This window comes from Otolemur garnettii, unplaced genomic scaffold (genome assembly GCF_000181295.1).
Source record: "Otolemur garnettii isolate 467f Iridium unplaced genomic scaffold, OtoGar3 scaffold00197, whole genome shotgun sequence".
Lineage (NCBI taxonomy): Eukaryota > Metazoa > Chordata > Mammalia > Primates > Galagidae > Otolemur > Otolemur garnettii.
The window spans coordinates 1,854,437-1,881,886 of record NW_003852592.1 but is presented as its reverse complement, the minus strand read 5'-3'; the positions used below and the strand labels follow the sequence as shown (position 1 = coordinate 1,881,886).

Sequence of the window (27,450 nt, the reverse complement as noted above, 5' to 3'; positions counted from 1 at the left end):
TGCAGCAGCAAGCTTTAGACATTCGGTGGATTTGGGGGAAGACGGAACACCGTCCTGCGTGAGAAGTTTGCAGCAGCAAGCTTTAGACATTCGGTAGCAAGAGGCTTACAGTAACTACTTAATAAATAACTGCTCCCCGCGGGGTCCTGAGCAAACGCCGGTCTAGGGGCGCCGGGGGCGTCTCGGAGCAGGTGGGGCGGGGGCCCGGTGGGGGGGGACTCGCGGTCCGGCGGGAGAGTCCCCCCCCCATCCCCCCAGAGGGAAGCGGAGGATGTGGCGCCAGGTGCTCGGTCCTGAACTCCGGCCAGGAGCCGCCTGTTCGCACTCACTTGAAGGTGCCCCAAACACCCGCGTCTTAGTGCTTTCTGGTAGTTTGGGCGGGAAGAGGGGCACACGGGCACATCCAGCTCAGGCTGTGTCCAGAGGCAGAGAATGGGTGGAACGGGGAAGGCCAGCAAGTTGCTTTCAAGGATGGCAGCGACTTTCAGTGTCACAGTGGTGCTGCTGTCAATCCCCGACTGGGACAGGGAGGAAGGGGGAGGGATAGGGCGGGGATGGGGTGTGTGAAATTCCCAGCAGCCTCCCAGGAGCTGCTCAGACGAGGGCTGGAGAATCACTGGCCCAGCTCTGCTACCTCTGCAGGGGTGTAGTCAAGTTCCTAACTTGAGTCTTTCACCTGTGGCTACCCAGTTTTCCCAGTACCATTTGTTGAATAGAGATTCTTTTCCCCAGGGTGTGTTTCTGTCTGCTTTGTCAAAGATCAGATGGGAAGGAGGGACGCTCACCTCTCACCACTCACAAAAATTAATTCAGACTTAAGCCTAAGGTGTGAAACTATAAGAATGCCAGAAAAAAAGAAGTTAGTAAATCTCTTATAGATATTAGCCTAGGCAAAGAATTTATGAAAAAGACCCCAAAAGCAATCACAACAAAAATAAAGAAATGGGGTGACGCCTGTGGCTCAAAAAAAAAAAAAAAAAGAAAGAAAGAAAGAAAGAAAGAAATGGCATCTGATCAAGCTCAAAGTTTCTGCACAGTCTTGGACACAATCAGTAGAGAAACAGACAACCTACAGAATGGGAGAAAATATTCCCTAGCTATCCATCCGATGAAGGGCTGATAACCAGAATCCACAAAAGACTCGAGCAAATCACCAAGATTAAAAAGTGAGCTAAAGACAGGAACAGAAACTTTTCAGACGAAGATAGACTAGTGGTCAACAAGCGCTTGAAAAAACGCTTAACATCTCTGATCATCAGGGAAATGCAAATAAAAGCCACACCGAGATATCACCTAGCCTAACCCCAGGGCGAATGGTGCACAGCAGAAAGTCCCAGGCAACAGAGGCTGGCCAGGGTGCAGAGAGAAGGCAACACTCTTGCACTGTAGATGGGACTGCAGACTGGAACAACCTCCGTGGAAAACAGTGTGGAGACGCCTCAAAGAACCAAAGTAGACCTCCCATTTTATCCAGCAGTCTCACTGCTAGGTATTGACCCAAAGGAAAAAAAAAGACATTTTATTAAAAAGATCCACCCAAATGTTTACGGCAGCACAATTCACAGTTACAAAGATGTGGAAACAGGCCAAGTGCCCATCAATATGTGAATGGATTAGTAAAATGGAGTATATGTACATCATGGAATACGACTTATTTATAAAAAACGTAGTCACCTAGTATTTTCTGTAATCACCTGGGTGGAATTAGAGACCATTCTGAGTATTACAAGAATGGAAAAACAAGCCCCCCAGGTACTTAGATCAATACTAAATGGATCTAGGGGATCAACACTTATTTGCACATTTGGAAGCAAAACTCAATGGAATTCAAGTAGCTGGGGAGGAGGGGATGGGTAAATTCACACCTAATGGGTACAGCACACACTTTCTGGGTAAAGGACACACTTACAATTTTGCCTTAAAATATATAAAAGCAAACTAACCAAAACATGTGAACCCCCCCTAATGTTCTGAAAAATAAAAATTCCTAGCGTCACTGGACCTGGTACTATTCAGTATTCCATGCAGAGAGAAACGCCTGCAATCCGGGGCTGTTAGAGGGTTAAATGATCCCAAGTACGCAGAAGTGCACAGTGAGACAGCCCCCAGAGGTGGGTGCTGTGAAGTACAAGCTCTCAGTCCTGGAACTCATTACTCTGTAACAGTGTAACCAAGCTGCAGCTTCCCTGATGGAGGATAGAGACAGGTGCAGCCACAAGGGATGATTTGGGGGTTCGGGTGGGGCACTGAGCTACGTCCTGAACAACGTCGTAGGGACCCTCCTGCATGGCAGGGTCCCAGATCTTGGGATAATAAGATGCGTTGCAGGCTCTTAGTTCCTTTAGTAAAATTCCCTTAAAATCCACCAGACTCTTCTAAGTCCCGGAAAGAAGGCCCATTCTCGTTTCCACCCGTTTGACTCTCAGTTGTCGGAACGTCTCTTTCCAGATGCCTCTCCTGAACTGCCAGTTCCTTAAGGGTCACCGGGAACAGCGCCTGGCCCACTTGGTCCTGAGCGTCATCACCATGGGATACGTGTGGCAGGAGGGAGAGGCGCGGCCCGCAGAGGTAGGGGGCGGGGAGACGCGTGCCGCGCAAGGGGTCCGCTGCGCTGGAGCAGCGCCCTCTGCTGGGCACTACGGTGTCCTGGAAAATGGGCACTTAACTGGTTCTTTTCCATGAGTGTCCGTGGAAGGCAGGGTGAAGGGCCCACTGAGCATGATTTCCACCCCCCCTTGATTAGGGAGCTAATTTTCTTTTAAACTGATGCACATTACTCCCTTGAATTAGCATCTGAATCTCTTTTTCTCTGGCACTCTCTTCCAAGAATGTGTGAAGGGCTATATTTGAAGGCAGATTCTGAGAATTCATTAAAACAACTACAACACGTTCTTCTTAGTAAAGTATCTCAAGAATGGAAGAAAAAGTACCCAATGTACACAGCCCTATTTTGAAATTAATTTATAGCTTTCATAGGAAAGCTATAAACTAATTATAGCCTTAGAATATGGGAAGGGGGTAGCGGGGGTGGATGGGTGGAGGGAGGGTGATTGGTGGGGTCACCTCTATGGTTTATCTTACAAGGGTACAAGTGAATCTTTCTAAAAGCAGAGTATGAATGTCTTAATAACTAAGAAAATGACATGAAGGCTACGTTAACCAGTTTGATGAGCTTATTTCAAATTGTATATGAAAACACCACACTGTGCCCTGTGATTGCATTAATGTACACAGCGATGATTTAATAAAAAAAAAAAAACTACAACAAAACTTATAGCATTTTAAACGGGTATGCATATCTGTTATCTTGGTTGCTTTTCTCAATCCTGAAAAGTAAATAGGGCTGTCCTATCCCCATATTACAGACGGCCGAGGGGCACAAAAGTTAAATTTCTTGCCCCAGTCAGATGGCTAATGAGTGGGAAAGCCAGGCCTCAGCCTGGACCTTCTGCTCTCACTGATGCCTCTTCCTCACCTCCTGCCTCTCAGGGCGCTGGGGTCTCCTGACATGCACGTGTAATCCTAGGTCGATTTATATATCTAGAGAGATTGCCCCCCCTGCTCATCTTAGTCCTAAAGGTTTTCCGTAATGCCCTTCTTTGCAGAGCCAGTTTTCAGAGGTTATTTTATACCTTGTGTATATGTCATCCAACTTTGCAATGTTCACATCCTTTGCACTGTGGACTCATAAATGCTATTTCCACCAGTTTTTTTTTTTTTTTGCTTTCAACAGGCTTTCAATCATCTTAGTTTGAATTTTTTTTTTCTTTTCTTCCTTTAGTGATTCTCTTGCCCTCGGACTCCCAAGTAGTTGGGAATAAAGATGCTGGCCACAACACCCGGCTTTTTTTTTGGTAGAGACAAGGTCTCTGGCTCACTCCAGCTCAGGCTGGTCTTTAACCTCTGAGCTCAGGGCAATCCACCCACCTCGGCCTCCCAGAGCACTAGGATTACAGGCGTGAGCCACCACCCCTGGTTTGTTAACAGGAAAGTCTATTTGTGGTGTATGTCCCCAGGCTGTTTCTCTATCAGAGGATTCTTGGAATGAAAGACAATCATGGTTATTTCCTCTGCTGAATCTTTTCTAGAACATGCTAATTGTCTGCGTTTGTATCTGAAAGGTTCTGCCCAGAAATCTTGCCCTGCCCCTGGTGGAAGTCTCTAGGACCTTAGGGCTCCCTCCTATCCTGGTGCACGCAGACCTGGTGCTGGCCAACTGGGCCAGAAGGAACCTGGCAGGGTAAGGAAGGGAGATTATGCTTGGAATTTTGACAGAATGAAATTCTGTCTTGTGACTTTCCCACAGGAAACACCCAGGACTTTTCAGTTAGTTATTATTAGGGATGTTCATGTTTATTGTCTGTTTTTATTCAAGTTCAGATATCACGGAAGTTTCTTCTCCCATACCTGGGAGAAGGTATTCTCTGAATACCTGGGCCCAGACCACGTTTCCTGCTTTGCTCTTCACATCATATCTGAATGTCCCAATGGGACCTTCAAGCAAGTTCCTACACAATCAGACTTTATCAAATTGTTTGTTCCCTAATGTGCCTTCCATTGAAGTAGAGTGAAAACCAGGAGCTTCAAAGTGTGACCATTATATAGTGATATGTGATATAGTGATGTAATGAAGAGGCAGCAGTGACTCCATTTTTTTTTGTAGATTAATAACAATAATAAAAAAAGAAGAACAAAGAACTGAGGAAAGGAAGGAGGAAAAGGGGGGCAGGGACCACAGGAAGCTCCACAACAGACACAGGCTATAAATCAGGTAAATAGCCCAGGTAGCAACGACCAATCATAAGTTCACACACTACTGACCCCAGTGGAGACCCCAACCACGGAAAGACAGTCGACCTGTCAGAGCCCCAGGTCTCCCCAATGACCAATAGGTGATTGATCGGACACTGACTTCTTCCCCAGCCACCTTCCCTAGCATTTTATTGCAACCCATAGTACCCTGTGAGAAAGTGTATAAAAGCTTCCCTGACCATTGTTTTGGGGCCACTCTCTTCTGCGACCACTCTAATGGTGGGAGTGACTCAAACATATGCCCGATAAAGAAATAAAACTCCTTAGTTTTCCATATGTGCATGGTCTCTCAGGGGCACTTTAGGTCCTAACAGTAATACATATGTATTATGTATAATCACATATTATATATCACATGTAACACATATCACTATATAATAACATATATATTATATGTAACATATATTTTATATATCATATACTATAGAGGGTGCCAAAAAATGTCTATATATTTTAAGAAAGGAAAAAACTGTATTAAAATTATAACAGGGCAGCGCCTGTGTCTCAAAGGAGTAGGGCGCCAACCCTATATGCCGGAGACGGTGTGTTCAAACCCAACCCCAGCCAAAAACTGCAAAAAAAAAAAAAAAAAAATTGTAATCCTTAGGCCATGTTTGATTTCTGCAATTACAAGAGATACCATGGGTTTACGAGAGGACATGATGGGAATCTGCTTTAAAGGAATAAACAATTAATAGAGAGCTTAGACTTCTGGAGCTTAGACTTCAATTTATATGCCACTTGGAAGAAGTGAGCTGGGGCCACCCCATCTATCTAAAAATCTCAGAACCCTGGTAGTTTATCTTTTCTATAATTATTGACCATTTCTGCTTTAACAACAAAATAGGTGACCATTGAAAACTGCTGAATCTGGCACAGAATTTGGCTGAAAAAGAAATAATAAATATATGTGACAAGTCTGGTCGGGGCATTGAACACTGGATAAGTTGGATTTGTAATTCAGAGAGAAGAAAGGAAGATTAAGGAGCAAATGGCTGTCTGGGGATGGTAAAGTTGAGAATAAAACAACAAAAAGCTAGTTTCGTAGGAAACGAGTGTGCAGGGCTAGCTTAACCCCAGAGAGGGAGACACTGTCCTGGATCTGACCAGATATTTTTCTTGGTAATTATCTCTTGGAGTCTCCTAGCACAGAGCTAAGTGCTGTGAAGAAAGGAAAAAAATAGGGTGGCGCCTGTGGCTCAAAGGAGTAGAGCAGCGCCGGCCCCATATGCCAGAGGTGGCGGGCTCAAATACAGCCCTGGCCAAAAACTGCAAAAAAATAGAAGCGAAGTATTGCCCAGATGGTCAAATACCAAGACAAAGCAGCATAGAAATGTCAGAGTGACTCAAACAACATGTCCTTTAGAATTTCGGAGAAATGACATCAATGGAGCCTTTAAACATCAGCGAAAGGCTGAGTGTGGGGGCAGGACTTGATCTAAGGCAGCGGTTCTCAACCTTCCTAATGCTGCAATGTATTTTCATCGTTACAAAGGGGTCACAACCCGCAGGTTGAGAACCGCTGATCTGGGGCAAGTTGTAAAAGATAAGGAGGAGTAAAATCACAAGAACCAAAATGCGGGCTTGTGATAATCACAAAGATATAAAAGGGTTGGAATAACTAACGGTTACAGGCCAGATATTCTGAGGCTGGCATGTGAGTTGAGACCTGACTCCCCCTTTATCATAAGGGGGCCCATAGTCATCTCTCAGCCATTGGCATCCAAAGTATGTCTGCAGGTGCATCAAACTTGAATGAGCAATGCCGTGTTCGTGTGACCCTAGGAGGCACAGCTGGTTTACGACTAAATTGCTCTTTTACTTTCTCTTTCTCTTGGGGACTTCCAATAACTGAAATTGAACCAGACCCCTGGAAATCAGGTAAGCTCTCAGAAATCCTATGCTCATTCTAAAATCCGTGCTAACTTTAGAAAGTTTATGATAAGACAAAAAGGAAAGCATACCAGATCATATATAGGAGATCGACTAAGTAAAATGCATAAAAAACAAGACTAAAAGAAAATGTGCCCCAAATTAATAGTCCAAAAAGCTTACAGCAGTGCCTCTGCCTTGGAGGGATTAGGGGGTTCGTTTTCTTCACTGTATTTCCCAATTTGTACATAATAAAACAAATAAAATGCAATGCTAGGGAAGAAAACTTCACCACATTGCTGTGACTTTTTGAAATCTGATGGTCTGAAAGATTTCCCATTTCACTGTAACTTCTGTGAAAGGGCAGTCAGTGGGTAGAGAAGAATCCCTCTGAAATATCTCGTGGTTACCGGGAGTGGAACTCATAGGCAGAGCTGAACCAGATGTCTCCTTAGGGTTCATTTTCCCTGGAGAACAAAAGGAGCCTCTGAGATGTCACCTTTCCTACCAGCAAATCCATCAAATAAAGGAGCTGAGAATTAAAGCTGTAGTTCAGAGAGGGGGCACGGAAGGTGCAGACGTCACTTCCCAAGCTAATGTACCCTGCTGGAATGACAAAGGTCCTAACTTAGATTTTGGTTTGTTTTTCATCTTTTCTCATGCTTAAAATGTTAAAGGCAAAAGTGGCCTAGAAAATTATTAGGTTTTGCTGTTTGGATCCACAAAGCAACAGAAGACCATTTAAAAATGTCTCTGTAACAGCCTTCCAGCTCCCACTCTGTTACATTTGGCTTAAAAAATTGTATATATATGTATTTATAAAAAATTACATATATATATATATACATATGTTATATACACACACACACATATACCTATATGCACACACACACTCACATATCACATCTTAAGAGGAGCACTGGCCTGAGTTATGGAACTATTCCCTGCCTAGTCCCACTGTAAGGCCTGGGAAAGCTGTTTTGCTTCTCTGGGCCATAGTTTCATACCTGTAAAAAGAGAGCATGGCCTCAGCTATAGCCTGGGATTGCTCTGGCTCTGAAACTGGGGCTTTCGACAGGAAGACTGTAATGGGTCATGTAACTGGCTCTGCACTCCTGTGAAGAAGCAGGTAACTGAGTCTAACACCTTAAGGCCATGTTAGACTCTGCGAGCCCTCCAGTCAGGTGAACATACGTTTGAACGGATCTGTTCTGTTTCCTGCCTGGATGCTGCTGAAGGTGGATGCTCACAGGCCAGCCTGTCTTGTGCAGAAAAGAAAGTTGCTCATAGTTCCACCTGGCCGCTGTCTACCTGGGGAGGGGAGCGTAGTGCCTCCAGGCAGTGAGTAGTCACAGCACCTGCTCCAGACTGCTAACCCTGTGGTCTTCTCCTTCCCAAGGAACTTGGAGGTCATCATCTCATTTCCCGGGGGAGAGAGCTTTCGTGGTTTCGTACTGGTGACTGCTTTGGTAGAGAAAGCAGCAGCGCCTGGGATTCAGGTATCTTCTCATTTCACTCTCTTTATTCTTTTAAATGAGAAATCAATCTGAATTTTACTGTCCTACCCCTGACGCAGGTTTCTCAACAGTGGAACACAGGCCTTGCCTTACTTAGCTCAAGTCTGAGAAATGTTAGCTCCTCTTTCTTAATTCCTTTAAAATTTGGAATTGACCATTTGTCCACCAAACAAACAGGTATTGTTCTGGGTAATAGAAAATCACAGTGAAGAAGATGGACATTGTCCCAGCCCCTCCAGGAGCTCACCAGCGAAAGAAAATAGAATATGATAGGGTGATAAGGGGTAATAAAGAAAAGTGTGGGGTTTCATAAAAAGACAGCTAAAACCTAATCCCGATTTGAAGGGTCAAGGCAGAGCTTCTGTAGAGAAATGAAATCAAAACCAGAATGAGAGGAGAGAGAGAGAGAGAGAGAAACACAAGCATTTTATTATATTATTCCTGGACTAGAAAACAGCTATGAAAAAGCTCAAGGGAAAAACGAAATGAAAAATATTTAGAGTTGGAAGGCATCGTTGGGGTGATCTAGACTCAGGGGTTGCAAACTTGAATTTCTTCAAGGATCAGACAGGTACCATAAAAGCCAGGCAAGAAAAAAGCCAGTGTGATCAGCCAGCACCTTTGTGCCTTTTCTCAGGATATTTAAGGCAAGGCTCAGTGTCTGGAGCTCAGTGGTTAGGGTGGCCACTTCCACCGGGGCTGGTGGGTTTGAACCCGGCCAGGCCTGCTAAATAACAATGACAACAACAATAAAAAAAGATATTTAAGGTGGATTTATCCTTCGCTCACTGCCTTCACCAGGGAGCATATGCTGAGTGGATGTGGTCTCCTGGCTCAATTATTACTACACCTTTTTTCACCATCAGAAGTGGAAGTGTACAGTTACTTTCGCCCTCATTCATGTAACTAGTTCACTGGAAGGTACAGGGTCAAATGGTGGCTTCCCTGGGAGGCTCAGATAAGACTGTTGTAAGGCAGGGACGCTCTGGGCAGAGGGAGCTCTGTCTGGCCTTATGGAAGATGGAGCTTCAGAGAGATGACGCCTTGGTTGGAGATGCAGAAGTAAAAATGAACATAATGTACAATAAATCATGAAGAAGAAATGGGCAGAATAAAAGAATTCAGGCCTTGAGAGGGACAAGAATTAGCAGCCAGTGGAAAGACAGAAAAACCCAAACAGGGGTCTGTCTGGGAGGTGCCCGGCAAGCTCTCAGCCCTGAGGCAGACCCCACAGCAGATAGATCTAGTGGAGAATGCTCTCAGGGCACTCTGGTCAGCTGTCCGGAGTGGCCCTCCTTCCCCCCTCCCCAGCCCCACCAGTGGGCTTTAATCGAGAGTTCATGAATTGAGTGTAGGAATCTCATCCCCAGGCTCTCGTTCAGGCCGTGAATGCCATCTCGCAGCGCAGCCAGGACGCCCTGCTCCACGCCCTGCAGCAACTGAGACTCTCCATAGAGGCCATGACCACAGCCTTGGGACAAATGCACGGTAGGATGTAGGGTGCTCTGGAAGGCTACCGAGGCTGGCGACTTGGCCGGCCGGGCGCATCCTGGGTGGCTGACGGTATCTCTGGCCGGCAGGTGGCGCTGGCGGACTGTCTCTGTTCTAAGGCGCTGTACTTGGCCGTGGCGTTGTCGCAGAGCGACTGCTCCATGTGCAAAGCTACTGTCCCGGCTTTGTCGGTCTTTATAGTCTCCTGTGATAGGAGAGCTTCTCCTCTTCCGTGGCCAGAGACTTCTGCGGCAAGTGGAGGCCTTGTCTGAGCGCGGAAAGAGGTTCTGGGGTACACAGTGAGACTGGACGGGGGTGACGTGTTTGTCTCCACACTCCAGGGTGTCCCGTTCATTCTTTCTCTTCCCACTTTGACCTGTGGACCTAGCTAATGGGCAGCTGTGACTAGGACAAGCGTGAGTTGTCATAATCAATAAAGTCACTTGACAAAAGCGAACCAAAAATAAATAAATAAGTAAACACATAAATACATAAATAAATAAAATCTGACAGATAGAGCCAAGGAGGGCTCAGAAGACAGGGTTCTCATGCCTGACAACTAAACTATCAGAAAAGACTCTGCAAAAACCACAACCTTGCACAAAGGCCACCAGTCACAATCTTACACAAAACACACTTTTGTAAGGCTGTCTGACCGGCCGCTGCCCTGTCCATCCTCAAATCAGCATTGCCTTTGTTATTGTTCTTTATAGCCAAGTATAATTATCTTAATAAGTGATGTAATCTTCCTCGTTTTTTCCTTTGAAGACCTGTGTCTTCCTTTTTTCTTTTTTCTTTTTTTTTTGCAGTTTTTGGCTGGGGCTGGGTTTGAACCTGCCTCCTCCACTATATGGGGCCAGCGCCCTACTCCTCTGAGCCACTGGCGCTGCCCCCTGTGTCTTCCTTTTATCTCGTGGAATGCACACGTGGTCCCACTGCAATGCCCTCTTGTGGAATGAACCTTTATGTTTGGAGAGCCCCTGTGTGTTTGTTATTGAGGTGTGGTCAGCTGAGTCTCTGGGCCTGGGAGGCTCTTCACCCCACTCTATCAGAGAAATCTGACTGGTGGGTGTGCCTGGTGGGTGTGAGCACGGTGTGTGGGGAGGGGTGTGACCTGTTAAGGGAAAAGCAGAATGGGGTATCAATTTCCCCAAATCCTGCTTCACTGAAAGAAAGTTGTTGGGGAAAGAGGGTGTTCCCAGGAAACAGGATGGGAGGGAGAAAGAGCCTAGAGGGGGCTAGGGGCTTCATCACCTTTATTTAGTCTTTGTTCCGAGCAAATTTTATATGTCGTCACCAGGACATTTCCAGCTGACGACACGGGATCATGTGTTGCTTCTACCCAACCTCCCTGTCTTATAGTGTATGTTTCATGTTCTCCATTTCCTCAGATTTTCACTTTAGAACCTTGATCACCATAGCAGTAGTTCTCCTGCCAAACGATTCCCCTAAGTTTGTTCGTGGCTTTGCCAAGCTAACACCAGATGAGACCTGTTTTGGCTTTTCCTTACTTGGGGTGGAAGATGACTTAGGACGGTGCAGTTATCACGAGAGCTCGCGGCTGAGCACAGAGGGCGGTTCTGGGAGGTTAAGAGAGACTCTCAGCCTGTCTCAGTGCACACCGCAGGAAGGTGGCTCGCTGCGCATTTGTCCCAAGCCTCCTGATTAGCCCCTGCATGGTGGCTGAGGGTCTGGGGAGGTCCCAGGCCACCTCCCTTTTTCCCCCAGAGACAAATTTCCCCACACATACATACAGTAGAGCCTCTGTGGGTCAAGCACCCAAGGGAGCGTAACAAACTGGTCAACATGTGGAGGTGGTCGACATAAGGACTTAGGCATGTGGCGCCTGTCAGGCTATGAAGTTAGGTCAACTTAAGGAGGTAGTGAGTGTGGAGAGGTGGTCATCTAGGGAGGTTCTACTGTAATTTGTTTTAAATGTTTCCCTACTGGTCACCATCATGTATGTGATAAAAGAGATGAATGTATCAGACTAAATTTTCCAAAAATGGCTACAACAGCACCCTCCCCTGTGCCCTGCCACGCGCTCTTCCAGGGCATGGCGTGGACACCCCTTTAAATCCAGCTCACATCTGCGTGGTGCTTGTAGCCCACAGAATGAAGCAGAGGGCAGCAGGTGACTTCTGGGGCAACAGTAGAAAAGGTGATGCAACTTCTACCTTGGATACTGTAAAAAGTTGGCCTGCCCCATTCTGTGTGTGAGAGAAGTGGGGCATGCAGAGAAGTCTATAGGTATATTGCAGTTGCTGCCTGGCAAGTTGGCTCATCAACGGAGGACTCTATGCCCCATCCTCAGTTGCTGTCCATCTTCAAGTCTTCCAACTGTCTGGACACCGTGGCGTGGAGACATAGAATTCTCCCTGTGTCCTACCCAGATTCCGACCAGCGGGATGTCTCGGTGGCTTTTATGCCATTAAGTTTCAAGTAGTTTCTGCGCAGCGATAAAAACAAAAATGAAGTTATAAAAACAACGGCAGATACTTGAAACTGCAGGGAATCACACGCATTCTCCAGTGACTGTCTCTGGTGTATGGTCCTTAGTTTTCTTCTGTGGGATAAGTGGAGCTTGGCTGGACCTTTCTTCCCTCTGCCTCTGATTCCTTTGCACGCATGCAGAGCCCAGCAGGAAATGGCTTCATAGCTGCCCATGGCATTTCCACCACCACGTGTCTACAGCAGCTATGGCTAACTTCCTTCTGAACTGGCGGTTTACAAGCTCAGCTAGGTCCGAGCTCTGTGATCTGTGGGAAGGCCAACCAGTTCTCAGATGTTCCGGTGTGAGGATAAGGGTCAGACGCACTTGGTGGCCAGTGTATGGATAGCACCTGTTCCCTAAGAATTAGTTTTCTCCTCAGAAAGCCGAAGGATATTTTTCTCTCTGAAAACCCCCGAAATCTTTGCCTTTATTTCCTTCTAGATAACAGGATTTATAGCTTCTGCTTGACCCACTGACAGGCGTAAGAATTTTCTTTCTTTCTTTCTTTTTTTTTTTTTTGCAGTTTTTGGCTGGGGCTGGGTTTGAACCCGCCACCTCCGGCATATGGGGCCAGTGTCCTCCTCCTTTGAGCCACAGGCACCGCCCTAAGAATGTTCTTAAAGGCGGTGAAGACTCAAGCTGTGTGCGTGAGTTTAGATTTCTTATGAGTAAATTGGAGCTAAACTGTACTGGGAACTTCTGATGAGTTCACTTAATTCTGTGGAAGGAACATATTTTGCCTAAACTCAATCAGAAAGTAATTAACACTGCACTCTTGTCTAATTTCACATGATAATAAAATTATGTTAATGTTTTTGACCTGGAAAAGATGCTCATGGTATGTTGCTAAGTGAAAAAAAATAGGTTACAGAATAGTCTGCATAACATGCACACACTTTCATAAAAATAGACATATTTTGCTTAACTACCCACTTCTTTTTTTCCAGTTTAAATTTTCTATAATAAATATTATTTTTGCACGGGGGCGGGGAGTCAGTGATTAGCTCACATATGCCAAAAAAAGCTCCTTCTGGTAAAAGAAAATGTTTCTGCTCAGTTTGTACCTGGGAAATGCATGGCTTCCACCTTATTAATTAGAGAACCCTTCAAAGATCACTTAGACATCCGTTTAGGTAAACCAAACAATAGCAATTTTTGATATTAAAGCTTAAAACAAGCAAACAAACAAACTCAAGTTAATTAATACAAAAAAGAAGAGATGAGAAAATATAAAGCCTCATTCATTTATTCATTTATTTACTTACTGACTTAGTTTTAGAGACAAAGTCTTTTTCTGCTGCCTAGGCCAGCCTCAAGGAACCCTTCTACCTAAGTGTCTTGAGCAGCTGGGGCTACAGGTGGTGTCACCATGCTCAGCTGTTTTTTTTAGACACAGTCCCACTCTGTCACCCTAGATAGAGTGCTGTGATGTCAATAGCTCACAGCAACCTCAAAGTCCTAGGCTTAGGTGATCCTCCCCCTCATCCTTCTGAGTAGCTGGGACTACCGGCACCTGCTATGACACCGGACCAGCTAATTTTTTTGTGTTTTTAGTAGAGACAGGGTCTCATTCTTGCTCAGGCTTCTCTGGAACTCCTGAGCTCAAGAGATCCTCCCTCTGGCCTCCCAGAGTGCTGGGATCACAGACGTGAGCCATCACATCTGGTCTAGTTCTTTTTAATATTTTTGCAGAGATGAGTCTCACTTGTTGCCTGGGCAAAGAGATGAGAAAATACAGGTCCTCACTTTAATAAACAAACAACCCCGTACGTACTACTAAATTATGCAGACTTACATTTTCTAAGTTTTCTGGCTTATTGCAAAGATGGATATGCAGGATGAATAGTAAGACATGCTTCCTTATACACAAGCTAATAAAGCTCTGGGAATCAGCTGTCCCCTAACATTGGCACAGCTTCAAACCCAGCTGTACATATTAATGAACACAGCTAACTGCGGAGCTCAGTGAGTCTGTCTCTGACCTGGTGTGGCAGTGCTTAAGGCAAGGGACAGTCCATTCCTGTGCCCTGCTTGACTGCACAGACCTTCACTTGGGTATTGATGGGTTTAATTTCCCCTTCTTATGAAAGCTTTCAGGGAGGTAATTCTCTCTGGTTTTCTGCTCTCCACTTCCCACATTCCCTCAAATATCATCTGTTTAAAATGTTACATTTTTAAAGATGGCCTTGATCTCTTTGTTGTTGTTATTAAGCACAGAGAGGGGGGAAAGGGCAGCACATGGGACAGTTTAGAGGTCCTGTGAGCGCCGCGAGGGGACTGCGGGAGAGGACATTCCAGCTCCCTCTGGCCGCTCCTCTCATTCCGGGTCTCTGTGCAGATCAGATAGAGGAGGCAGCCCCAGGAGAGTCGCCGGGTCTGTGCACATGTAACGAATTGCTTTTTCTGTTTGTTTTTGCATGTAGTAAAGTTCATGTTCTGATTCTTCTCCAGATTATGTAGATCCAGACATATTTTATGCAGTCATCCGGATCTTCCTCTCTGGGTAAGTCCAGTGCAGCTGCTTTTATACTTGAGGTCTCTATGGCATTGTTCAAATTTATTAGGGGAGCAACAGACGGATGCTCTCTAGAGTAAGAAGCATACCCAGTGAGCCCTGCTAGCCAAGTGATCAGCAGGACCCACTATGGGCGGTGACTATTCAAGCTCAGATTGATTGTCCCGAGGCCACTGAGACCTATCTGTGCTCACTTTTCTTAGAATTCTATCTTGTTGACATTAAAAACCCGTAGTGCGTCACCTGCAGAGTTCTACCATTTACATTCACTGTTTCTTTGTTATCAAGGCAGGTGGAGGGCTGGGCAGTAGCATAAAATCTTCCTTTTAGATTTCCTGGAAGAGCTACCTGCCACGGCTTGAATGTCTATGTTCCTCCTAAGTTCAGGTGTTGAAACATGATGGTCAAGGTGAGGGCATTAGACCATGGGCCCTCCGGGAGGGGATTTCCTCACACCAGCTATTGTAGGTTGCTCTTTCCTCTTCATAGAATGGGGCCTCTGTGAGTTTTGTGACCTGGGGTGTATTTATCATACCCAGATTCCTGTCTATGGCTCTTTGTTTCTTAGAAAGGGGGGGGGAACCTCAAAATATCTTCAATATGAGGCCTAGATAGTAATGTCTCCATGATATCGATTTCCCTTCTCCACCATCACATGTGACCTCTGGTCCTTTCTCCTCTTCTTGATCTCCTGTTTGGTTTTTTGTTTGTTTGTTTGTTTTGCTTTAAAAAAGTATTTTTAAAAGGATGTAAAGTAGAAGGTGGAGACAGTGGATGGATGAGGTGAAAATGTGAAATAGGCACCCTCTAGTGTGGTCTCCTGTTCACCAGGGGGAGGCTGACGTGTAGCAGCAGAAAGGTCTGAGGCTGGGTCTGGCGGTAGCAAGAGACCCACCAGCTGACGACGTCTACTGTGGATCCAATTCCACGGAAGAACAGTGTGGTAACACATGCTGAGTGTGGTATTTCCTTCAGCTTGGGTAGTTCTGAAGTGTGAGATGCTTCAGGGGGAGCCCAGCCTGAGCAGGGAATCTCTGTTATAAGGGTAGAAAGAGGAAGCCAGAACCTTTCCATACAGTTACTCCAGGGTTGTAGGTACGGGGTTTGTGAACTATACAGAAGGGTGCAAGGGCCCGGAGGCGGAGTTGGAAGTGCGTCTCAGAACTTGGGCTTTCTCTGTATACCTGTGGTAGGATTTCACTAGAAATAAAAAGGCCATTTTACGAAAATCTCACGGTACCATATAGCAAGCTGTTCTAGAAGTAGACTGGGAGAGGAAGACACCCAGTCCTGGAAAATCTCTTTTTGCTTCACTCTATTCTCTAAATCTGTATTAGTTTTTCATTGTTTGATTACGAAGTTATGAACCACAAGTTGAACATTTTAAAAAGTCTTGTAGGCTGGAAGCTCTGCAGGCTCAGCAGAGTTCTCTGTTTTGGGTCTCAGGAGGCCCCAGTCCTTTTGTCTGGGCTCGTCACTGAACATGTGGGAAAGAAAGAATCTGCTCCAAAACTCAGTGGGGTGTGGCCAGAATCCAGGTTTTCATAGTCGTGGCCCCCAGCTCCCTCCCCTTGCTGGCCAGCACACAGCTGCTGCTCTCAGCATCCCGAGATCCCCTTATTCCTCATCACACAGCTTCTCCATCCCAGCTGGGCCCCTTCCCACCCTTCCAGTGCTCAGGATGCCTCCAACCTCTCTTTCTGCCACCAGCCAGAGAAAACCCTCTGCTTTTAAAGGTTCTGTGTGATCAGATTCAGCTTACCTACGTAATCCAACAAGAAACTTTATGTTAATGTTGAGGCCGACTGATTAGTAACCTTAATTACATCTGCAAAGTTCCCTGTGCCATGTAATGCATCCTATGGACAGGTGTGAAGTCTCATGATATCAACAGCCTTGGCGATTAGATGGGAATCTTGGGGAGTTATTTTTAGAATTCCACTTAGCCACTGTATCTTTCCAGGGAGTAAACAAATTATTGCTCTTCCTTATGTCAGAGTATCTGACAAGGATGGACCCTATCCTGCAGGCTCATGAGGAAATGGGCCCTAGAGGGTGACCTTGTTTTTATCAAAATATAAATTCTGGGTCAGTGAATTTTATCTGTGATATATGTAAATGCCTCCCTGCTCTTTCTGATGGTCAAAATGCTTTGCATGCTGCTGAGGAGCCAGTACTAAACCCCAAATGTTTTCGTGACTGTAGATGGCCCAAACATCTGGATAGCTGAGGGTTTCCATCATCTTGAAAAATGTGAAATTTACTCCTCTGTCCTTGATGTGTCCTCTGTTTGTTTTATTATTTTTTGTTTCCTTTTTAAACATCATTTTTATTTTGGAGAGTGGAGATCTCACGTGTAGATGAAATACGTTCCCTTTAGTTCCCACTTCATTAAATTTCTCAGTGATGTTAGCCCCTGGCGGGGGGGAAATGTCATCGTCTCTTGTTTGTTTGTTTATTCTGTTTAAACTTCCCCTTTTCTTGGGGTTGCTAGAAATATGCTACAGGAAAAGCCTAAAAATAACTTTGCCTACAGAGATTTGAAAGGAAAACAGTTCCTTTTTTTTCCCACAGAGGCCTGGACCTAAGAATACACCAGAGTAGTCACTGGGCTGCTCAGAGAAACACAATTTCCCTCCTCAGATTAGAATTACTGAGCTGGTAAAAGCTCTGAAAGGAGACATACTTCTTTTATCTTTCTGGACTGTTACGCTGGTATGCATTCTGTCCCCTTCAGTGTGGCTTCAATGTACCCTCTGGAATATAGGGGACGGGTCCAGCTGTAGGTGAAGATTTGTGAATAGCCAGAATATCATTGGTTTCTAAATGCACGGGGCTAGCCATGGGAAGCAGGAGTCATGAGGAGGGCAAAGGCTGACCCTACTCAGAACCCAGCGTGTCAGAGTGGTCAGGACAGAGAGGAGCCAGTGAAGGGGTCCGAGATGCAGAGAGAGACCTGGGCAAGTGTGCCCAGGCTGGGCCGCCCATCACCCAAAAGAAGTTACATCTGTAATGTTTCCTCCCTGTGAATACTGTCAGAGCCCTGGTTGACAGTCACCTCCGAAAGGTGACAGTCACCTGACCCCACCTATTTTTTTGCATATTTGCTTATGCGAGACAACAGAACATATAAAAACTAACAATCAAACAACTCACAAAACCTCTCCGGAGCTCATGTCACTGTAGGACAACTGGGGAAACTGAGACTCAGAAAAATCTTCACAAAGTTCAAGATAATGAAAGGAGAGAACAAGGATTTCAGTTCACGCTAAATAAAATGCCTACCCTGTACTGAATGCTCAGTAAGTTCCTGGCCCCAGGCTGGTGGTGTGTTAGTTTACACGGCACATTAGGGTTGCTGGGATGAGGAACGGGAGGTGCACACAGGTTGGTGAATGAAGCCAAGGCTTGCAGGTGAAGCACCACAAGGTGGTGGCCTGTGGGGACCTCACGGCAGAAATCCGTCCTTGGAACATCATCTCTTTCACAGTGATGCTACCCCAACTTCTGAAGTCACTCTGCTGTTCAGCCGGAGGAAGCCACAGACCAGCCAACCCAAAATAGCCCCAAAGAAACCAAGCTCACTCCCTGTGGCATCCCCAGCCTCAGGCCAATACCGGTACAAGGTGGGGGTTTGCACCCAGGACAGTCTGCCTGTGCCCTCTGCAAGTGTGTAGCGGGGGTGTCCTTCTCTTGAGCAAGATGACTTTTCAAATTACCAGAAGAAAGTGAAACTCCAGCGTAGATCTGTTAGGCTAGCTCATAACAGAGAAGGTAGCTTGTTCCCCATCATACGAGGAAAAGATTCTTTTCCTTAGTGAAAACAGAGGTCCACCCAAGGAGTTTTGAGAAAATGAAAATAGAAAGTCACAGATTTGGGGTTCAAGTTCTGGTGCTATCGCTCTTGGACGATGTATTCCTGGAAACTTAATTTCTTTGAGTCTTTGTTTCTTTATCTATGACGTGGGGTAAAGAATTCTTGCGCTGACTTAGTTATGGGAGGGCCCATGAGAAGATGAACGTGAAGGGGCTTGATAAAGTGGAAAGTGCTGTCCGTGCCACTGTTCTCATCACAGAGATGCCCACGTCCCCCTCTGAGTCTTCAGGATGCTATGAAATGTCAGATGCAGAGAAATGATCAGGACAGATGTGGCAGCAATGGGGGACCCAGAGAAGACAGTGAAGAAAGGGCATCAGAGAGACAGAGGAGAGGAAAGGAGGGAGCAGGGAGGAGGGCAAGGAAGGCCAGGGTGGGAGGAGAGGACCTCACACTTAGTCTGGCATGGCCAGAGCCCCAGTTCTAGGCCTCTGTGTCCCCTGACGTCAGCCTGGCAAGCTGCACTCCCTGTCCCACCCTTGTTATCTGCCCTTATCAGTACCTGCTGTGAACAGGGTGTTAGGTAAAGGTGAGTTCACAGACTCAGGTAATATCTAGAACTGATAGTTTAATGTGACAACTATTACAATTGTCATCGTTTCAGGAAGGGCACAGGTGTGTGTGTGTCTCTGTATTTGTGTGTCTGTATTTGTTCTTTTTTTGAATGTTTGTGTGTTTTTTTTTTTTTTTTTTGCCGAGGCTGGGTTTGAACCTGCCACCTGTGGCATATGGGGCTACTGCCCTACTCCTTTGAGCCACAGGCACCACCCAGTATTTGTTGTTTTTTTTTTGTGACAGAGTCTCACCCTGTTGCCCTGGGTAGACTGCAGTGGTGTCATCAAAGCTCACTGAAACCCTGAACTGGACTCCAGCAATCTTCCTGCCTCAGCCTCCTGAGTAGCTACTACTACAGGCACCTGCCACCACACCAGGCTAATTTTAAATTCTTTGTAGAGATGGGGGGGGGGTGTCTCACGATGTTGCCTAGGCTGGTCTTGAACTTCTGGCCTCAAGAGATCCTCCTGCCTTGGCCTCCCAAAGTGCTAAGATTACAGGTGTGAGCCACTGCAGAAAGAATCTTGTAAATGAGGGAGAGGAGGGCTGCAAACTTCTGGCATGTTCTGAAGCTGGGGTTAAGATGTTGCTTCCATATTTATTCTATGAGGACACCCAATCCTTTGCCCTAAAATTACCACTGAAATCATATTCCCTCTAGTGCTCACTCTTAGCTTGTATATCAGAAAATGTACTCTTAACCCCTACCACTCCTTTCTTTCCTCTTTTACTGTTGTCTAGATGGAAAGATAACCCAGCAGTGCCCGCAGGGCTGGTGTATGAAGGTGTCTCTGAGGAGCCTCTGCAGTACACAGGAGGGAGTGCGGCTCAGAGCACAGTGCTTCACGCCTTGGACGAGTTCCTGGGCGTTCGTCATAGCAAGGAAAGTGGTAAGCCAGACTTTTTTCCCCTCAAGAGGAGAGGGAGGCAGAACTGAGTTTTTTGTTTTTGTTTTTCTAGCAACTGACAAAACCCAGTATAAATTAAAATGTCACGAAGTCCACACGCCTCTAAATCAATCTGAAAACTCTGTGCCCGCCAAATGTTATTGCTTCCAGTCAGTTGAAATCAAAATATCAGATCTCGGCAGGATCTTGGGTTTCATTTCCCAATCTTAAAGCGTTGCTGTATCTCCAACTGTTTGCTGTCATTTTGCAATTTAGACAAAGTTACAAAATGGGGGAGAGGAAGAAATAACGTGGGGGAGAGAGCTCGAGTCTGAAGGCCGTGACATTATGGTGATAAGCCCGGAGCCAGCAGGGGAGGGTTAAGCTCCCACAGGAAAGCCCTTTCCTATAAAATGGTGCAACCTCTCGCCAAATCTCTTTAGACCAGAAGAGGGGTGCACCGTTTCTGAAGCTTGAAATCGCCCGATTCCTTACTTGCCAGCATCAAAGCGATGGGCTTAACAGCTGCAATAACAGGCACTTCACGCTTTAGAGCTTTCAAATTGGATTAGAAAAAAAAAGTGAGTAAAATATAGTGTCATAGAGTCCAGCCTCTTCCATAAAAGTCAGTTCTCTAAAACTATGATAACTTTTCATGGATTTTTACATTTGGTGAGGTGAATGCCTGATTTACCATGCATCATATGCTAAACACATAATGACTTTCCTATAAATACCGATTGATTTGACTTCTGAACAGCTGGCTGTTCCTTATTTGTTTGGCCGAGGACACCGTATAACTTTCACCTTCCCCAACAGTCCCCCTAGGCCAAAGCATTTAGGCAACAAAATTATTGGGGAGTAATTAGCTCATCAGCTTGAGGATTGTGTCCTGGGGTGTCGCTGGCTGCAAGGTGCTTTGTTTACATCTGGCAAATAAGTTCTGCTGAGTTGACTGAGATGAGCTTGCTTCCTTTGCTCCTCCCCATCTCCCAGTAACAGAAATATGCATTTGAGTTTTCAAAATGTGCGCACAGAGGCGCCAGAAAAACAGACAAGACACCAGCACGGTTTGCAGGGGTCTGGAGCAGCTGCAGGCTCTCCCAGGCTTCTCCCGGGCCTGACGTCCCTCTGGGTTGTTCCTTCCAGCTGACTTTCTGTGCGGGATGAGGGACTACATGCCTCCTTCCCATAAGGCCTTCATAGAAGAAATCCGCACTGCTCCTGCCCTGAGGGAGCACGTCCTGTCTTCAGGAGGCCGGCAGCTACTGGCAGCCTACAACCAGTGTGTGGAGGCCCTGGCAGGTCTGCGCAGCTACCACATTACCATGGTGACCAGATACCTCATCACGGCTGCAGCCAAAGTGAGGAGCCGGAAGCCGAGCCCTCTCCCAGGGTCACCTCAGGCTTTAGAAGAAAGGGGTACAGGTGGGACTGCGGTTCTGAGGTTCCTAAAGAGTGTCAGGGACACAACCTTAGAGGCCATCCTTCAGCCGAGTGGGTAAGAGGCTGCCTCTCCCCAACAAGGCGGCGCAGCTGCGGGAGGGAGGGAGGTGGGTGGAGGCTGCCACCAGGGTCCCTCCTGGAATCCTCCCAGGAGGACTCAGCCCTGCTCCAAGTTTCGCTCTATAGAAGTCACGTTCTCCTGGTTGTGAGCTGTCGGGTTCACCAAGGAGAGCTGACATGGCCAGACACTCTTGTTTCCTAGCTGATCCCTGCAGAACAGCAGGCAGTTTGGACGCCTCCTTATCCAGAACCCCACAGAGAAGTCAGTGTTCCTCATTCTTTCTGCCAAGTAATAGAACCATTCAAAAAAAAAAAACCCAAATAAAATTGCCTGGGGACAGATAACCTTGTTGATTTCCTTAAAAAACAAATTCACTTTATTAAGTTCTTACTGAGCACTGCCTCTGAGATGAGAGCACAGATTCCTTTGGCCCCAGACCAGCCCTTTTCTTCCTGAGGGTGTTGGGTTTGCTGTAGGAGCCGGACATGCTCAGGTGGAAGGAAGAAGATGCCAACAATTAAGTCCTGGACGTCACCAGGGTGCAAACAAGTATCTGACAATGTGGGAACGGATGGGACTTTTCCACATGGCACACGGATTCTCAAAGTCTACTGTAATTCCTCTGTTTTTAGAAGAATGATTATTTCTTCTTACCCCAAAAGTCTGCATTTGTCAAATGAATGAATTTCCCCCTTGGTAAGTGAATAAGCCAAGTGGAAATGATGGTAAATCCACGTGCTTTTAGTGTGCAAGTGAACGTAACTGCCTTTACTTAGTTTTTATCTCAAAGTCTCAATCAACCTGACGGTAGAAAATCAGAAAGCTTTAATCAGACCAAGTTAGAATAAATTCTGTGGATTTGAGGTCCTCTCCTCCTCCCCATGCACACACATGTATACCTGGAATTGTTTCTAAAACCCAGAGACTCTCATATGGTGTCACGGCTTCCAGGGGAGCACCTGATCGTGGGCAGCCTCTGGTCATCCTGACATCTGCTAAGAAGCCCTCTTCCCCACGGGGCGCCGGTCAAATGGAGGACACATGAATCATCCCGTCTAAAAGGTCTTTCAGACCTTCCAGCCCATCATGCCACTTGGAAAAACATTTGACTGGTTCCCCCATCCTCTAGGAGTATTTGGATACGATAAGAGAGCATCGGGCTAGAACTCATAGCAACCATCTTTACTCTCCAGCGCCACAGGGAAAAGAGAATTCCGGACCCTGTCAACTCTCAGAGGCCCTTGATGAGAAGATATGACCCAGGAGCTTCCCGGGGAAGACGGAGGTGGGCAGAACAGGACCAAAACTTTTTCTTAGAGACACTCCCCCAGGCTCTATCTGTGTGTCTTCTCTGACTCACAGAGAATGAATCTTTGCCTGGCTAAGTGGCCAAGGGAAACCACTGGGCTTGACAGCATCTTCTCTGCCTATCGCTGAGGTCAGAGCCTCCACTCAAAGGCCCAGGCTCTACGACATACTTGCTGTCCTTGTTCTGTTTCTTAAAAAGTTTATTTTTGAATCTATAAAAGTGAGCACAGATATATATTTTTTGCCTTTAATTTGCTCTGGGGTCAGTAAACCCAGACATTCTCTGCCTGGACTGCGCGTGGGCTGTGGTGGAAAGAGGAGAGACCTGCATGGGAAGAAGCCACATCATTCTTCTCCGCCATTCGCAGGTGAAAAGGTGTGGCCTTTACTGTGAGACCCACATTTGAATTCTCACTCTCCCTTTTTTAAACAATGTGGTTTTTGACCGAGTTTGGAAAGTCACTAATCCCCAGCTTCCTATCTCTTATAAAAACCCAGATGATCTGCAGGTTCTGGGTGTGCAGATGGACAACAGACAGGATTGGGCCTGCAATAGAAGGGGGAAAAAATCACAAAATCATGTTTGGTTGTGAGCTGGGGGTCAGAGTACAGTGTAGATATCAGTTCAAGAGGGAACCTGTGTCCTTCAAGCTTTTTGCAGTCACCAAGTCTGCACAGCAATGAGATAAACATTTATCACGTGGGGATGCTGGGAAGGGGACACAGATGGAGGCGTGGGCTTACAGAGCCAGGAAACCTGGACTTGTTCTCCAGCTTTGTCCCATTTTATACTCACAGACGTGTTATTTAATCTTTCAGAGCCACAGTTTAATCGTAAAAGTAGGAATTGCATAATTACCATGTGGGGCTTGGTGGTGGCTCTCAGTCCCGTGTGTGTCCCTGAATGGGAGGGAAGCAGGTGTGGACTCCTAAGAACCAACGTGGAAGTTGGGCTTGACTCTCTAACTCCCCGCACTCGATAAGGACACAAGATAAAATGACCCCAAACAAGCAAGCAAAGGGTTTTTCTAGAATCTGGGTTTTTCTTGAGATCACGTAGGCATGTGTGGTAATGACAAGGGCCTTGGGGAACTCGTGACAGGCTCCCTCGGTCGCTTCAGGTTTTAAAACTTGACCTGCACTAGATGGAGGCCCCCTTTGTCTCTCACGGTAACAGGCGTCCTACAGAATCGTAATCAGCTGACTTTCGACAGATACAAGTCACTCAGACCACAGAGCTGGATGTGGACTTTCCAATAAATATTGAACAGAATGGAAAACCGGACATGCTAAATGGGTTAGGAAGAGACGCACATGAAGTTTTATCCTTCGAAGGCTTCAGAGTATGTTTCATCTGCCTGCTGTCCTCACATCTCACACACAGGCGGGAATGAGAGAAACACAGGCGGGAATGAGAGAAACACAGGCCTCATGCTCCTCCCTGCTGAGAGACAACGAAGAAATGACCCCAGTTCACCTGTTAGGTGTGATTTCTTGGACGAGGGGCGTCTGTCCTCAGCTTTATGGTACGATGGTGGAAGGAAAGCTTCTGGTACAGATGGGAACACACACAGTTTTCTCAAAATTTCTGGGTTCAAAGGGTACATACTTCAGAAAAAAAAATCCTCCTCTAAACTTTAAATCCTCTCTCAATTACTTATAATACCTAATACAATGCAAATGCTATGTGAATAGTTGTCATACTGTATTGTTAAATTTGTTTTTTATTTTTTTATTATTTTTTTTTTACTATCTTTTGTCTCCAAGTATTTTCTGTCCATGGTTGACTGAATCTGCAGATGTGGAACTATAGGTATGGAGGACTGTGTGTGTGTGTGTGTACGTATAATATATATATTTATATATACAGAGAGAGATAGACAGGCAGATAACAGAGGCTGACAGTTCTGAAATCTGCAGGGAGGGCTGGCAACCTGGAGAGCTGGGGGACCAGACAGGTGCGTGGACCAATCTGAAGTCCACGCCCCCGCTATGGAAATCCCCACTCCTTCCTGCTCAGGGGAGGTCAATCTGCGTTGTATTCAGGTGTTCAGCTGATCGGAAGAGGCCCGCCTACATTATGGAGGGCAATCTGCTTTACTCAGAGTCCATCAGTTTAAATATTAATCTCATTCAATAAAACCCCCCACAGAAATATTCTGAATGACATTTGACCACATATCCAAGTGCTGTGACCCAGCCAAGTTGACATAAAATTGGCCGTCACTAGCCTCCTACAGAAGAACCAGAATTAAGGTAAGTTACAGTGTTTCTCGCGTACTCTGTATTACAGAAGAAGAGTCCTCCTTTTATGCTGATGGAGAGGAGATCAAAAATGCTGAACGCAGTAGCTGTTCCTGAGAGATGCGAGGAGGGGACCCAGCAGTGGGCTGGGTGAGAGATTCTGAGAGGAGGAGGGGACACCAGCCTGATGTAGTTTGCAACTAAAGACTATGCCTCGAGGTTCACATGGAACAAAGACATCATCTCCCTCAATAAAACAAAAACTCAGCACTCTGAGGTTGGGAACATGGATGACAAGCCATTGAGCCCTGACCTCTCCGAGCTGTGTTCACCTTCTCTTTGTGGTCCCCACTGCTAAACCGCTGTGGGCACAAGGGACATCGCTCCTCTCAATGCTGTGCCTGAGTGCACCCAAGATTAGTTTGCTGATTTTAAGGAGACCTCAGTAAAAACTCAGGATGATATTCAAGGCAAGCAAACAAAAAACATTAAAGAAATAACAGCTAGATAACGTGGCTACCAGGTGATGTTTCCTGCCTGGTGCTCACGGGCCTGATGCTATCCTGATTCCTGTGGGTAGATTTGGGTGGATGGGACCCTCAAAATGGGATGCAAGCACCTCTCAGCCATGACAGTGAGGCTCACAGACTGCGTTCCTCTCTCTTCATCATTTGAAATTCGTGTTAGTTGTTTCTTAATCAGGATTAGGATCAAAACAAAACTAATCAAAGAGTAAAAAAGAAGGAAGAGAGAAAGAAAGAGAAAAAAGATGAAGAAAGGAAAAGGAAGGGAGGAGGGAGGGAGGAAGGGGAGATAGAGACTAAAGAGAGAGAAACGGGAAAAGGAGATAAAAAAGAAAAGCAATTCTTAAAAACTATGACGGCCTATTCCACTTAGGATCTGGAATACAAAACTTCCTTACCTACGAGTCAATTATTCCTCCCACAGCAATGAATTTCGCCCACCCAATTCTGTCTCGCATTTCCTTGTGCACAGATGTCCTATTTGCTTTGCTAATGGAAGAGATACACTTCTTTTCCTCTGTTCGCTTAACAGTAAACTTAATAACGGAGTCGGATATTACTGCTTTCTGAAATGCGTTCTCTAGTTAATTTTTGCAGTTTAGCATCTGCTACCCAGTAACATTAAAAAACCGAGTTCTTGAGTGTAAGCATCATCAAAAATAAATGAATTTTTTTGCAAAGTAATTTCCTTTGTAAACTCACAAATCTATTGGACCACATGCTTCCGTGGCAGCTATATGACTATGAAACCAAATTCTATTATGCATTCGCCTTTAATTGCTCCAAACAGCTTTCTTCCTTCCCAAAGGTACCTGCAATCCGTGCTGGAAATCATTCACAGTAGGTTCTGAGACCCCACTCTGGCCCTTCTCTCCTCAGAGGGCAAGGATTCCTGGAGCCACAGGGATTTGCCCTTAGGATTGGCCAACCTTTTAGGAAAACAACCAGGGACGCAGCCATACCATAAAAAATTTTTTATATTTTGATGATTCCTTGGTCATCAAAATATAAAAATAAATATCTATGTGGAATAGGCTATGTTCTGAAATACTTTTCTGTTCTATAAACGTAATAATTGGATCGCTAACAGTGACAATAATTTGTCATTAACAGTGGGACTTATTAAACAGATAACACTTGATTGTCCTCATTTTAATTATCTAAATTTTTTAGAAAGAGTTGAGAAAACACGATTACAATATCCACAGGATGAAAAACTAAATTCATACTATCTCGATAGAGCACAGACAGAGACAAAGGCAGGCTGTGAGTGCTTGTGATTACAGGGCACCCATGCTGCACATGTTAGCTGGATCACTTAGAGTGAAGCCTGGTGGATGAGCCATTACTGAGAACTGCAGACCACAGTTGTAGCACCAGCAGTGGCAGAGGGTGAGGATGGGGGTGCAGTGACAAGGACTTTGGGAGACGGGGTGGGAACCTGCAACCTCAGTCCCACATACGGCCTTCTGGATCCTTGAGTGCAGTCTATGGACTGAATGTCATCTTTTCAGAACACATATTTTTAACAAATTTTTATCTATTTATTATTTTTTACAGTTTTTGGCCAGGGCCAGGTTTGAACCTGCCACCTCTGGTATATGGGGCTGGCACCCTACTCCTTTGAGCTACAGGTGCTGCCCTTTAATAATTTTTTTTAAATATCATAATTCATTTGATAGCAAAAACAGCATCACTCTTAGCCTCTATTTTGGGGGCTTCCATATAGAGTTTGCTCTTTTCCTTTAGTTTTTGCTGCAAGAGCAATAAGCAGAGCTTTCAGCATCTTGAAGAAGTGTTTCCCAGGATAGGGGACTGCCTGTGCTAAACCAGGGCTGACAGAAGCA

General features: G+C 45.8%; 1 protein-coding gene across 1 annotated transcript in view; it reads left to right on the top strand.

Moving 5' to 3' along the window:
- Nucleotides 1-24,587, top strand: part of IDO2 (indoleamine 2,3-dioxygenase 2) — a 45,691-nt gene extending 21,104 nt beyond the window's left edge. Inside the window, exons 3-10 of the mRNA XM_023507666.1 lie at nucleotides 2,449-2,568; nucleotides 4,122-4,240; nucleotides 6,679-6,693; nucleotides 8,084-8,183; nucleotides 9,572-9,689; nucleotides 14,638-14,689; nucleotides 19,875-20,023; nucleotides 21,170-24,587. Of these exons, the coding sequence (XP_023363434.1) occupies nucleotides 2,449-2,568; nucleotides 4,122-4,240; nucleotides 6,679-6,693; nucleotides 8,084-8,183; nucleotides 9,572-9,689; nucleotides 14,638-14,689; nucleotides 19,875-20,023; nucleotides 21,170-21,525 (1,029 nt within the window). The 3' untranslated portion in view covers nucleotides 21,526-24,587. The remainder of the gene's footprint in view (nucleotides 1-2,448; nucleotides 2,569-4,121; nucleotides 4,241-6,678; nucleotides 6,694-8,083; nucleotides 8,184-9,571; nucleotides 9,690-14,637; nucleotides 14,690-19,874; nucleotides 20,024-21,169) is intronic.
- The last annotated feature ends 2,863 nt before the right edge of the window (nucleotides 24,588-27,450 follow it).